Source organism: Embiotoca jacksoni, unplaced genomic scaffold (assembly GCF_022577435.1).
Source record: "Embiotoca jacksoni isolate LCO1_2020_lvr unplaced genomic scaffold, fEmbJac1.0.p SCAF_22, whole genome shotgun sequence".
In the NCBI taxonomy this organism is placed as follows: Eukaryota; Metazoa; Chordata; class Actinopteri; family Embiotocidae; genus Embiotoca; species Embiotoca jacksoni.
Genome location: NW_027185363.1, coordinates 220,240 through 234,802, shown reverse-complemented (window position 1 = coordinate 234,802; position 14,563 = coordinate 220,240). Strand labels below are relative to the sequence as shown.

The 14,563-nt window shown below is 40.2% G+C and overlaps 1 protein-coding gene and 1 long non-coding RNA gene across 2 annotated transcripts; one reads left to right on the top strand and one right to left on the bottom strand.

The window, feature by feature from the left end:
• Positions 1 to 3,676: 3,676 nt before the first annotated feature.
• Positions 3,677 to 5,410, top strand: gdf15 (Growth differentiation factor-15). The gene is made up of 2 exons (XM_069157025.1): positions 3,677 to 4,082; positions 4,617 to 5,410. The coding sequence occupies exons 1-2, from the start codon at positions 3,677 to 3,679 to the stop codon at positions 5,408 to 5,410; spliced, it is 1,200 nt and encodes a 399-aa protein (XP_069013126.1).
• A 3,085-nt stretch (positions 5,411 to 8,495) lies between these two features.
• LOC138203260 (uncharacterized) lies at positions 8,496 to 10,471 on the bottom strand. The gene is made up of 3 exons (XR_011178704.1): positions 10,404 to 10,471; positions 9,682 to 10,019; positions 8,496 to 9,262 (listed from the first exon to the last, which is right to left on the bottom strand). It is a non-coding gene; the product is annotated as an uncharacterized lncRNA (long non-coding RNA).
• Between the last annotated feature and the right edge of the window lie 4,092 nt (positions 10,472 to 14,563).

Genomic DNA, 14,563 nt, shown 5'->3' with positions numbered 1-14,563 from the left:
TGGCGGGAGCAATCCACCGGTTTCCGGCAGAGAACCATGGCCTCAGATTTGGAGGTCCCCGCCGCTTCTCACTCGGCTGCTGGAGGTCGCGGTCCGAGGAGGCCAACAGGACCACATCATCTGCAAACAGCAGAGATGCGATCCGGAGACCCCCGAACTCCGACGTGCTCCTCCCCCCGGCTGCGCCTAGATATCCTGTCCATGAAGGTCACAAACGGGATCGGTGACAAAGGACAGCCCTGGTGGAGGCCAACACCCACTGGAAACGAGTCTGACTTATTGCCGAGAATACGAACACAGCTCCTACTGCGGTTGTACAGAGCCCGGATGGACCGTTGCAACGGGTCCGGCACCCCGTACTAACCGCAGCACCCCCCACAAAAACCCCCGGGGGACCTGGTCAAAAGCCTTCTCCAAGTCCACAAAACACATGTAGACTGGATGGGCAAACTCCCAGGACCCCTCCAGTAGTCTTGCAAGGGTAAAGAGCTGGTCCACTGTTCCACGACCGGGACGGAATCCACACTGCTCCTCTTGGATCGGAGGTTCGACAATCAGTCGGAGCCTCCTCTCCAGCACTCTGGCATAAGCTTTGCCCGGGAGGTTGAGTAGTGTGATACCCCGATAGTTGGAGCACACTCTCCGGTCCCCCTTTTTGAAAATGGGAACCACCACCCCGGTCTGCCAGTCCATGGGCACTGTTCCTGACCTCCATGCGACAGCCCAGCAATGTCCAGCACCTTCAGCATCTCAGGGCGGATCTCATCCACCCCCGGCGTCTTGCCACCGAGGAGCTTTTTGACTACCTCAGAGGCCTCTGCCAGGGATATGGGTGCGACCCCCCCAAGTCTTCAGACGCTGCCTCCTCTCCGGAAGACATGGTGGCCGGGTTTAGGAGTTCCTCAATGTGCTCTTTCCACCGCCTGACGATGTCCCCCGTCCGAGTCAGCAGTCCTCTCTTCACTCGAGTGTCCAAGACATACTGTACGACCGCAGATCCGATGATACGACTACAAAGTCGATCATTGATCTCCGGCCTAAAGTGTTCTGGTACCAGGTACACTTATGAGCCACCTTATGCTTGAACATGGTGTTTGTTATGGCCAAACCGTGACGAGGACAGAAGTCCAGTTACAAAACACTGCTCGGGTTCAGATCGGGCAGGCCGTTCCTCGCAGTCAGCCCCAGCCAGGTTTCCCCGTCGTTGCCCACATGAGTGTTGAATTACCAATTGATTGTTTTATTACCGTTTTTTGTTGTTGCTGTATTTATACAATTTACACTTTGAGACCTTCCTCTGTGAAAGATGCTCTAACACATGAACTTTGCTTAGCTCCTTGTAACGTTTATCATTAAATCTATTCCTCTCCATTTCGCACTGCCACTGTCTCTTAGTTTAGGTGTTAAATCATAAATCTGGTCACTTGTACTTAAACAGTTTAGACAAGATGGGAATCAATGAAACAACTAGCCAGAACCTTTGAATAAGAGCACTGGACTCTTTCACATCTGGAAATGAAAAGGATTATTCCTGTATACTTTTATTGTCTGTGAAATGTCCATAGACATACAGTATATATTACTTTAACTAATTTTGTCAATCTTCAATAACAACGATATAATGTTGATATTAAAATTATAATTTTATTTCCATGCTCCCTCTGATCAAATCAAGTGGAATGTAACTAATACATTTTTGTATTGTATCTTGAGGGTCACAAGGGGGCGCCATAGATCTACATGTCACTATGCAGTATGTCAACATGTACTTGACTTCCCTTTTCACCTAGAAAGGCATCCAGAGACTGGCTCTGGTCCTCTGTGACTCTGAATATTGATGAATCTCAAAGATAGAGAAAATTAGTCAAAGAAAAATAGTGGATTAATAAATGAAAGAAAGAGTGAATAAAAGGTTGCAGAGTGAACTTCTGCAGAAAACACTAATTTCTTCAAATGTTCGTATGTGTATTTGCCATTAACAATTTAATCTATATAGGCAATAAACAGAAGTGATATGTGCCCGATACTATCAGAGTGGCATCTTGTAAACCTTTGTTACAAAGTCATGCCGACCTTGGAAGTCTCAGTTGGGAATAATTCATTCAGAAATGGGCTTACAGCTATAAGATTGATTGATATAAAAATTATAAATTCTAAAACGTGGATGCTTCATCCACAACCTGACAGCACAGATGATTGACCTACCATAGACTGCAAGTACGGATCAGCCAACGGATGGACAACCTGAATTAGTCATTTTTGTGGCAATCATGTGGCAACACTGTGCAAAGGTCCCAAGCATCAGTTTGTATGATGAAATTGACTCTTTATACTCTGAAACTTTTCCATGTCATGATGACAAAAGAGTTTGAGTCGGAGGGTATTTGATCTCTATCTCTCTCACGCAACAAGAGATTAAACGGAACGGAGAAACAGACAGAGAAGAGAGTGAGAATCTTACATGACAGTTTAAACAACAGTGCCAGTTTGGATGACTCACTTTACACCTTTCACACACTTTCAGCCTGCAATGTCGGTTCACCTGGCAAAGCACATGATTGTTTCATCACCTCAGTGACTCACTGCGCAGAGATTCACACACAGCGTGCCGTAAAAGTGTCCTGACCCTATTTACTGAAAGAGAAGAGGGCTTTCACGTTATACGCTGATAACTACTTGGTGACGCTCCACCTGGCAGACACAGTTGTAGTCCGTATTTAGCTCTTCAGTCTGCCCCAACAATCAGCACTGATAGAGCAAGAATGTTGCTCTTTCGTCCAACACAGTAAAGGTTGAGATCAGATATGTTTTCAGTCATCATAAAAATAGACCAGCCTCACACCTTCAGTCTTCCATTGTATCTCTGACTCCTTACATCAGCTGGGTAATGATGTGATTGCTGTAATAATAAGCTGAGGCAGTTGTCACAGACTTTGTCATTGAATCTCAAGAGAGTTCCTTCTTCTAACAGAAAATGTGACCTCTTTCCTTGTTTATCTCTTGTTTAAACCTTGAGACATTTCCTCTTTGTGGCTGGAATAGGGGAAGTGTAAATGGAGAAAATAAACTCTCCATCTTTTTTTTTACTGTCAGATGAAACTGTACATACTCAGTTCGGGCTGTTCATGTAGCTTGAGGTCTTTAGTAGGAGGGTTGCTTATAGCATTTGGAGATTAGACTTCACAGGTTTGCGCTCCGTGTCAAACCCTGACCCCTGATTGTATTGGGGAGGGTTGCAGTGAAAACAGAGGCACAGACTAATATGGAGCAATGAGCTACCACATGTATAAACCAGGAGGAGATGATGCAATTGTCTCCCTTCTTAGACCTATTTGACAAAGTGATCCATAACTGGAAATCCTGCGATGGTGCATGCTGAGGTGCACACCATGCAATGATGACATACATAATTATCAACCTTTTATTTGATATCTTTCCCATCTTTACTGTCACTTCTCACCATGTGCTAATAAAAATGGGTAACATTTGTAACTGGTTTAAATTCATTTGAAAGATTTTTAAAAAATTGAAGTACCATCCTGTTAACACAATGTTGCAAAATGTGGCAACATAATGACATATGGCCCTGAGCTCATCACAGGCTCACCTGACCAACCAGGGGTGTGGCAACACAGAGACTGTATAAATAAAGCAAGTCAAGAATTTGGTTCATAACATGGACAAGCCCTGTCCACTGAGCTGCAGCACTCACAAACCAAACCTACCTGTCAGACTCACCATGCTCACATCACACACACCCCTTCGACTCATCTCGTGCACGCTGCTGCTGCTGCTGCTCATCTCCACCTCGGGGGAAAGCCGGCCTCACGTGGCCCACGAAGGCACACCTGATGCAGGCAGGATGGACAGCCGGAAGGTCCTGCTTCTGGAGGCGGTGAAGACGGGGATCCTCAGCTCGTTGGGAATGGACAGGGAACCCAGGCCGACCCGTAAGGCCTCTGAGCAGGAGCTGAGGCAGATGTATCAACTCTACAGGGAACAAATGAGAGAGATGAGAAGAAATTCAAGCCAGTCATTGAGGGAAACCCAGCAGTCTGTCATGTCTACTGTGCTCTTTCCAGGTACAGGTGAGACGTTTGTAAAACAGGGAGACATCATGTAGAAACTTAAGCCTAATTTCGCCATTGTCTCACTAACAAGACTGATGTGAAAAAACACGTTTTTGTGAAAGAACATTAGAGGACTAATGTGTTCAAGAAATATTGCAGTGTGAGTTTAGCTCTGCTGATGAAGAGACAGACTGGTTATAAATAACGTGAACATTATGAATGACTAAAAATAGAGTTTGAAGTCATCAAACAATGCTGTAAATAAAGCAAACACATTCCTACAAGCTTTTAGAAATCACGAGCGTGACAGGCACACCTTGTACACTATCTCACACTTTGAACACCTTTTTATCGTGTCATCAATAATGAGTTAACAAATGACAAAAGAGTTGTGTGCAGGATTTTACACATATGTTTATGCTCACTTTGTTTTTCCATTCTCAGCTGTTCCATGGTCGGATGCTGAATGTACTTTGTTAGAATAATTACAGGATGTTTGCCAGCTTTGCTTCTTATAAAGCTTTCCTTTGTTTTTGTGTTTTTTAGTGGAGCCACTAAAAGTGCTTCAGAGGCGAGAACACCCACATTCAGGTCAACGCATGCAGTGGTACAGAGCGGTTTTCCGGAATAATCAGAGTATCCAGACTGAACTGACTATTGCTCGAGCAGAGCTCAAGATTTCCTGGCAGATTTTAGATGAACGTACTTCAGTTCATCCTGAGGTAAAAGAGGTTAAAGTTAGAGTCAATGGGAGGAAGCTGAGGATCTCTGCTGCCCGGAAATACACAGACTCTGTCGTCCATAACAACATGTCAAACACTCAAGATATGATACTGGACATCCGCTCCGAGGTGCACAAGTGGATGAGGACTGATGGTCAGTCACTGCTTGTGGATGTAGGGATGGTTGTAGTTGACAGAAAGGCCCTGAAACCAGATCCAACCATTTCTCTGGAATTAGGCCTCCAGCAGCCCAAACCTGCAAAGGGGACGAGGCTGCGTCGCTCCGACAAGGAGGACGACTGCGACACACAAGGATGGTGCTGCCGGAAGTCAGTCACCGTGTCCTTCAAAGACATCGGCTGGATGGACTGGGTGGTGGCCCCTGCCGAATACACAATGCATTTTTGTGACGGCACCTGCCCCCACAACTACAAGCCGGCGAGCATGCACACGCAGCTGAAGTCTCGGCTGCACCAGAGTACCAACGGAAGGACACCTCGCCCCTGCTGTGTGCCAGCAGCCTACGAGCCCATGGTCCTCATGCACTATGACAGTCGGGAAAAGTTGAAACTGACGCCTTTCAGTGACTTCATTGTCAGTAAATGTCACTGTGCCTGAGGAAATGAAGCAGTGTCATTTTTTATTTTATTCTTTAGAAATGGATTGCTTCATGAAAATATTTGTTACATGATGTAAAAACCCAGACTGGGTACTTCATCATAGCCACATAATATTTGTGTTTGATGTTGTTTAACTAAATTAAAATGGCAATATTCCACTATAACTTTATTTTAAAGATGAAAGAAAACATGTTACTAATATCTTGAAAAGTCCCTTTATGACATAGCCTGTAGTTATTTATTTAAGTCCTATTTATGGTCCCTTTTGTGTGATGTTGTTGTTGTGTTATGTTCAACAGTTCATTATGTTACAACATATGTTTGTACTATTTGCTATTTAAATGGATTGTCTTGTTTTATGAGCTTTAGATATTTGTTTGTTGTCTTATACATTTCAACAATTATATGAACACCAAAATAAATGTTCTGATTTATTCAATTCCGTTCAATTCATTTTTATTTATATAGTGCAAAATCACAACACATGTTATTTCAGGGCACTTAACATAGTAAAGTCCTTACATCTGAACATTATACAAAGAAACCCAACAATTCAACAATTCCCACATGAGTGTCTGGGAAGAAAAACTCCACTTTAACAGGAAGAAAAACCCCAAACAGTTGGAAGTATTTATTCATACTGAACTGCTGCACTGAATGTATCAATATGCATTTTTATCATAAATGTATAATATCTTCTCTGTCCTTGACCGACAGAAAAACTATTAACCACTTTAGGTTTGTAAAGTCAAGGTGTGCCAGAGAAATGAGTGTGTAAAGATATGATAACTTCAGCTTCTTGTTAATGACCTTGAGTTGTGCTTGGCGTTGCCTCGACTGCCAAGTAAAGGAACAAAACCAACTTAATCATCAGTTTAATTTGACAGGTAAAGTTTGAAATAGCAAAGAAGAAAAAGTTGCCTTTTAAAGTTAGACTTCAACATTGACAGTTCGCAGTATCAATAATTCTGTTAATGCATTTTAATTCCAGATTATAAAGCTTGTGTCTGTAACAGTTGCTATTACGCTAAAATAGCAAATTTAAAAGCAGTGGCTCAAGATTTGGAGTTAAAAGTATTACCAGGGCACTGATGCCTGTGATATGAAGTGAGCGAAGGGAAATCAGTGGTAAACTCCTCTGAAATGTTTATGGTTTATTTATTCTGAAAAGTGGCTCCACCACCTCCAATTACCACTTTCTAGCTTTTATCTTTGAATGGGTAAAGTTCATTAAAAGGTGGGGCATATTGCGTGACCTTGGATTACTGAATATATAGGCAGACAAAAAAATAGGTGATCAAACAAAGATGCAGGAACACTTGCTAATTACACTTTTTTTTATAGACCTCTGCCCAGAAACTGCTCAGTCATTTCTTAGTTTTTTTCCTGTCACACGTTGCTTCAAGAATAAGATCCTCAATAATTACACAACTGTGGGTGGGTGGAAATATCTTTAACCTTGGATCCTGAAAGGCCCTGAGTTTCAGTACCACCCAAACTATACAAGTAAGGACAGTTTTTATCAAGCCCTTCTGTGTGTAATCTAGGAGAGACAGCGTGAACTCATTAGCCTATGGCATTTGGCTTTCTCTTGGTTTTGATCCTCACATAGCCTGACTGGAAAATTACTGATATCAATTTCAGCATAAAAGGAAACAAAGTTAACAAGAGCAAATAAAACATCTCGTGGTTTGTGAACCACCTCACTAGTCAATACTCCTCCTGAGAAACACAAATCTCACTTATTATTCTGCAGCTTTTTTATGCGTCCACGTCAGTGACAGCCATAGCTGGTAGCATTAGGTTTTCGCATTGTCCGCCTGTCCGTCACGTTTTTGTAAAATGTGATATCTCAGGAATACTTTGAGATAATTTCTTTAGCTTTGGCACAAACATTCACTTGAACACAGCAATAAACTGGATAGTTTTTGACTGTCAAAGGACAAAAGTCAGGCTTACTGTGTCCTTATACGTCCGTCCCGTCTCATTCTTGTGGAAGCTTTATCTCAAGACTCCTTGAAGGTAATTTCTTTAAAGTTGGAACAAATGTTCACTCAGTCCAAAGGATGAACTGAATAAAATTGTGTGAGTCAAAAGTAAAGCTCACTGTAATGTCACATCCATCCCATTATGTTGAACTCCATATGTTGGAAATACCTTCTGGGAACTTCTTCACATGTGATACAACCGTTCACTTGAACTCAAGGATTAACTGATTACATTTTGGTGGTCAAAGGTCAAATGTCAACGTCATACCTCAGAAACAGAAGGGGAGAATTTGACCATATTTCACGTTTGTTCAGATACTGAATTAGTGACACTAATCTTTGATGTTCACCTTCAGCTTCTTTGCAGCAACATCCATGATTGTCTACTGTCCTGGCTTCAATTTTGTATTTTATCAGAATCAGCTTTATTGTCCAAAGTCAGTCTTCGGTCTTCACTACATAGAATATATGAATCTAGACAGACACGGATGTAAACTGCTAAAATGTAGGCGGAAGCAGAAAATCGCGTGGTCATAATTGTGGTTTCTGCTATCACTCTCTTAGACCTCTTCAATTGCTGGACTGAGGGTGTGGCTTTAGTGTATATAAAGATCAGAACGGTCTGCACATCCTGTTTGAATAACTCCTCTGAGAAACTGATCAACCATAAAATACATTAAGTGTGGCTGACCATTGCATTTTTGCAAGAATTGATGGTGTACTTGCTAAATATGTCTGTGTAACCACCACATCGTCTCCTTTATCGACATTATTTACATATTTATTTATATATTTATAAACAGTCTGTGGTATTTATGTATTACTATTACATTTTTCTGTTCTCACTCTGTTTTAAAAACCTAACAGGGCAGAACAGGGGATATTAGTGAATTTCTTTTTTGTTTTTTCTTGCTTAATACTGTGCACATCTCATTGCCACAGACCTCTCTCACTAATGCCTGACGTGTGTTTGATATAAAGCTGTTTTACATTCACATACTCCTTCTTGACTTTAAAAAAAAAAAAGTCTTTTTATTTGTTCATTTATTTTAAACCCACCTCTTGATGAAGAAAATCACAAAACGTGAAAATCTATGCTGGTGAAATGTTTCTCGATTTAATGCAGGGCCAAATAAAAAATTACCAATACAAAAAAAAGACAGCAGAATACTGTGTATTTATGACATAGCCCACACTGCTTCTCTCTCAAGGTCAAAAACAAAGGTGATTCATCAGTCATTTAAGGTGTATCAAGGAAACGCCATAAAGCAATCTAATCTAATCAGCAAACTGATGGCCTTGAACTGCTGTCAAAATGTGTTAATTTGGACAGTGTGTCCAATACAGGCATAGCTTGAACTGTACCAAAAACAGTAGCAAAAAAAGATGTCCAAAAAAAGCTAAACGTGACAGTGGTGCTTGAAAAAAATAATGTTCACTTCTCTGAATATTTACAGAAGACATATCAGAGCATAAGCAACAACACCTTAACTACAACCCTAAATTTACAGATGATATACAAAAATGAAATGCATCTATAAAACATATTGAATGCTTACAGGTGTATACTTGTTCATATCCCGTCATTTCCGTTTACAGTCCATCTGTAAAAAGCAGCATCACGCCGCATTGTAACTAAATGGATCTACACCACAAACCAATCAACATGACTCATTGTATAGAGTAAAATATACAAGCATTCATAAAATCATTATATTTTAATGTCTTAAAATCAATCTGGCACAACATACACATCTTCTTGGGAGTCTTGGAGGGCCGGATGTGCCGAATCATTGCTGTATATTCCATCATCTAGTGAACCACACTGCAGGTATACATTTTCTTCAGATTCACCGTCTGACCTGTGAAGTTACAATAAATGAAGCAGATAATGTCTTTCAGAAAGCACTTTTCAGATAAAAAAAAAAACAACAAAAACCCATTATGACACAAGAAAAATATTGTGTAGACTGTGGATTTCCTTCTCCCAGTTTCTATTCTTGTTCAGGGAGAAACTAAGTCATCAGCTGGCACGTTTGGTTAATAGATTTGAAATTGTATGAAACAACAGAAGAGCAGATCATCTCTAGACACCAGGCAAATTCTACACATACAACACAGCAAGATTGTGAAAAATGGGGAAATTCACACCACAGCGTTTTTTCATCCGTTTCCGTTTATTCTGCTGCAGTTTCATAGTTGACATATCAGACTTAATATTTCATCTAAATTGTTCGAAAAAAATACATTTAAAAGTATAAGAACACTGAGAGCAGCTTACCTGCACGGGTTTGCAGGCCTGTGGTGGCCAGTAGTTTTAGCTGTCAGGTTTTCATAGATGGGAGTCTGCTCCACTGATTGTTGTCGGACCAAACTGGTATAGTGATCGGGGTCAGCTCGCGGGGTCTCCGTAGAGTCCCCCTTTTCTTGGCTTCTTTTTTTCCCAAACTGCAACATATTCCTGATTTTACTTTGGTATTTATAAGCAACCATAGCAGCTAAGATCACAAGGAGCAGAAAGAAGAGTGTGAGCCCCACAGCCAGACCTGCAGGGGAGCTGGGGGGCAAGCAATGGTCTGTACCATTCCCTGGGACACAGGTGTTATTCACAATCATGATCTGCAATTATGAAAAATAAGGAATTAAAATGAGGGACTGCATGGCATTGTTCAAATCACAATATAATAATTTGTCAAACATAGGAAAAGTCATATTGTAACAATAGACGGAGCAACTTGCTGAGCTACGCAGTAACTTAAAAGATGTTTTAGTCACATATTGTATTTATGACAACCTCCACAAATTAAATTTATAACTCATTTTATGATAACAGCTATCCATTTGAAAGGTTTCATACCTAAACATTTTAAAAAACTTGTTTTTTAAAAAGAACAAAAATTCACAATACAGTCCAAGAAATGGTGCTATAAATACAAAATAATTACATGAGCCAAGTCAAACAGATTTCTGGCAAAGTTTAGGTCAATAAAACTCGGATCTTACCACGCAAGGCTCCGACGTGGCGAGTCGAGATCTGTGACACAAGTAAAGTCATGTAGTTGATTTTGCACCTCGCATATGCAACATGTGAAGTTCCCTTTTATTGAAATCCTGGAACCGTGCAAAAAGAGCTGAAACCAGAGGATTTCCTGTAAAAGCTTTGGCTGAAAATAAATAGCTGCTGACAGCAGCTGGATTTGTGACTACGTAGAACAAAAAAAAACGTGACCATTGAAATATTTATAACTTTCAGCTTGATTGCTTATAATAAAATAATTGATTGTAGAAAGTTTGGATTAAAGCGCTATTTTTCACACTGTCTAGCTGAAAAGTCTCAAAAGAGAAAGAATTCAATTAGAGCTGATCAGTGTTATATATCTCAATGTTTGTCAAAGTTTCTTGCTGACGAGATAAAAGTTTGTAACATTAATAAGATTTATAAATGAATGTTTTTTCGCACTGAAAAATGCCTGTCAGCTATGAGCAACGCATACACACATAGAGAGCAAGAGGCACAAACAAAGTTCAGTCCATCACAGCAGCAGGTATCTCTCACTTGCTCATCTATCAAGCTGCATTGATAAGTGATAGTCATGATACTGTTAAAGTGAAACTAACTGTGCTTCCAACATGCCAACAGAGCACATCTTAACATGCCGGTTAGTTGAACAGGATTTTTACCTCCCCCTGCTGTACTAAAACAGAGTACACCCTCATGGCACACTTCATTACCTCCGCACTTCAATTCTGACCAGACATCTGCAGAAATTGAAGAAAATTTGTTGATAAACTATAAACGAATAAGTCGTCTGTACGTTTTTGTGAATGAGTTGATTTGAAACATCCCCGTCTGAATATTTTGTTACCGCTGGTTAACAAAACTCACACATATAAAGGGTGTCATGTTGTGTGAGAGATATTTTGGATTCTGTTGAAACAGTTTCTCACACCACTTACCAGACGTAGAATAGCTTTAATCTCTAACCTTAAATCATCACCTCAGTAATCCTTCAATGCCTGTCTGGATGTCAGTTAGTCTCAACAACTGTTTGGATGCATTGCCATGAAAGTTGGCAAGTCACAGTGCCCAGAGTATGAATCTTCATTACTTTACTTACTTGCTGTACCAACAGCAAGTAAAGTTGTCACTTACTTTCTGAAATATCTAAAGGGAAGTCTTTGTGTGGCACCTTTCATACACTGCAGTCACTTAAAGTGTTTTACATACGATGCAAAAATAATTCAAGGTTAAATAGAAAAAATTTAAAAGATCTAAAAAAGTAGACATTAAAAGCACGATTTAAACAAAAAAACTAAAGAGAAGAAATTAAACAACAAATAAAAAATGACTGTGTAGTAGATATTACAGTGTTTTAGATTAAGCTCTACATCTACTAAATTGATTTAAGACTAGGGTTAGACATTTATAGTTTCCAGACAATAAACCATAATGATTTGCTGATTTATTTTAATCTGGAGCCATCATCAGGTCAAAATTTATCAAGTACTTTTATTATGACCCAAATACCTGCAAATCCCGTCAGTTCCCATCAGCCACAGCAGTACTTTGTTTTAGGACTAATTGACAAATGTTAGTGTACTCATGAGGCAAATATGGTGAACCTGGTGAACATTACACCTACTGAACATCAGCATGTTAGAGTTCTCATGCTTACACACAGACTCTAGTTTTGTGAAGTTTTTCTTATTCAACTTGTGGATCTAAAAACAGGCTGTTGTAGTTTGTACAACAAAGCCCTCTGAGAAAGACTAGTGATTTTGGAAGCTATAAATAAATGGGACTTGGATCCCTGGGTGTTCAAGTGTTTTGTTGTGCCAAAAAAAAAAGGGACAAAATTGTGAATTTATCAGTAATTGGTGTTATTTGTTGTTTCAACAGGACAAAGCTGTTTTAGTGCTACTAAATTTAGGAGAAAAGTACACGTGTATTTTTTAAATAGAATTTGTTGTTGAATAATTACTTCCAACAAAATGTTAACGTAAATATAGTTTGCGCTGTTACAGGTCAGAGAATAGCTCACATCTCAGACGTCAACACTACATTTTTCACACTTGGCCTTTAGTGTTTACAGTCATTCTTTCCAGACTACATACATCTGTTACTATCCGTTCACCGTCAGAATGACACAGAACCAAAGTGTCTTAAATTTGCACAAAATGACTCTCTGACTTTCAGGTTTAATTGTAAGCGAAGTGAAACCTTCCCTCTCGGCTTGTCTGAGATGTCTCTGCCTGCTGTGCTGTTATTGTTACTGCAGCATGTTTGCATTAGATAAACATTAACAATAGCTGATGGAGGACAGCTGGATGCAGAAATCCTCTCCAACAGGCGCTTTTTCGTCATTTTAACAGGCCATTACAAACAGGCTCAACTTCAAGCCTTTTGCCCCTAGAGGCTTATTCAGCAATAACAGAACAACAGACTCCTTCACTTCACCTGCCCTGGAGTTGTTTCCTTTCTTCTTTTTTTTTGTTACCATGGTTACTTTACAACCAAATTACACTCCACTTAATGGCAGGTGAAACAGCTCCACTGTGCCTTCAGTGGCTTGAAAAGAAGAAACAATAATTGTAGGTGTGGTGTTTGGCCTCCCAGCAAAACAAATACTTGCGATGTTTATTAGATCTACGTATGCGAGGTGGTTTTTTTTACTGAGCTTGATACACGGTCATAAATAAAACTCAAAGGTGTCGTGCATGCAGCTGTTTTTGTGCCTGACTGTGCTGCTGCTGCTGCTGCTGCTGCAGTAGATGAGAGAGTGAAATTCCCACTGCAGTCCAGAAACAGGTACGGACACGCAGAGATCTTCTCCTCCTGATTGATGTATTCATTGTATAATTCATTGGGGAAAATGCTTTACAAGGAAGGAGTATGCTGGCCATTCAGCCTGTATCTGCTCAGTTGGAAAGCAGGGGGAAAGAGGCCCTGTGGTGACAGGATTTATCCCCAGTCAGCAGGACTGCACGTACACTTCCAGAGGGGACAGACACTTCCACTTTGTGGCCCAAGATTTTGAGTCATGAACATTTAGACTGACCCAAAAATCAAACACATTCGTTCCCACAAATGACAAGGCGACAAAGCAAAATTTTACCTGATTCTTTATAGCCTCTATACTACTACAGATTACAGTGAATGGTTACACTAATAACAATTTTCTTGTAATTCATTGATACATTATTATTATTATTGTTAATAATAATAATAATAATACTTTATATTTGCTGAAGTAGTTGAGTTATGTTAATCGTAATATATAAAAGGGACACGTATAAAATCATGTCTTCTTAAATTGTGCGGGTGTTCCGCAGTCCAGATGTGCGGTGCGCCTCCACTACACCCCCGCGCAGCGACGTGAGCACGCAAAGCCTCACTGAGGGAGATGCGTCAAGTCCTCCAGAGACAACACACAAGATACCGGAAACCAGACGATTTTGATTTCACAATAAAAGTAAAGCAAACTTGTTCAGCTTCAATCGGCCAAAAAGTAAATGCCATCACCTATTATTCGCACACAAACAACAGGCCTGTACCTGCATTTGCAGTTGTAAATCTTGTAAATATTCCAGCCAGGTTCAGGGTTTGGTTTTGTACATGTTGGCTCACTGGAGAGGCTTCATGGATCAATTCATGGACCAGAGCGGTCGATAATGTTTGTATTTGCACCTGTGCTTTACCTGCTGTGATGAGTCAAAATGTCTGCTGTGAAAAAAAAGCCTTTTTGGTTTAGTAATTCAAACTATTGACTGATAACCAAGTCTCATAACTCTTTCAAATCATCTGCATAAAACTGTTCAGTCATTTCCAGCAGACAAGTTGAGACAATTCAAATGTAGGTATGGCTGCACTGCACAACGTAGCGAAGAGCCTAAGGGTGGTTAAAAAGAAAATGACATGGTCAGTGAGCTAAAGAGACAGATGTGCATTGGTGGATGAAATATTCAGATCCTTAACTTAAGTGAAAGTACCGATACAGCAAACTACAAATACTCAATTATAAATAAATAAAAAATCCTGCATGACAAATCCCACTAAAGCAGCTTATGTAAATATTGGCAGCAAAATGTAGTTAAAGCATGACAGGAAAAGTCCTGGTTTGGTCCCTCTGACTGATATATTAATATGATATCATTAGATTATT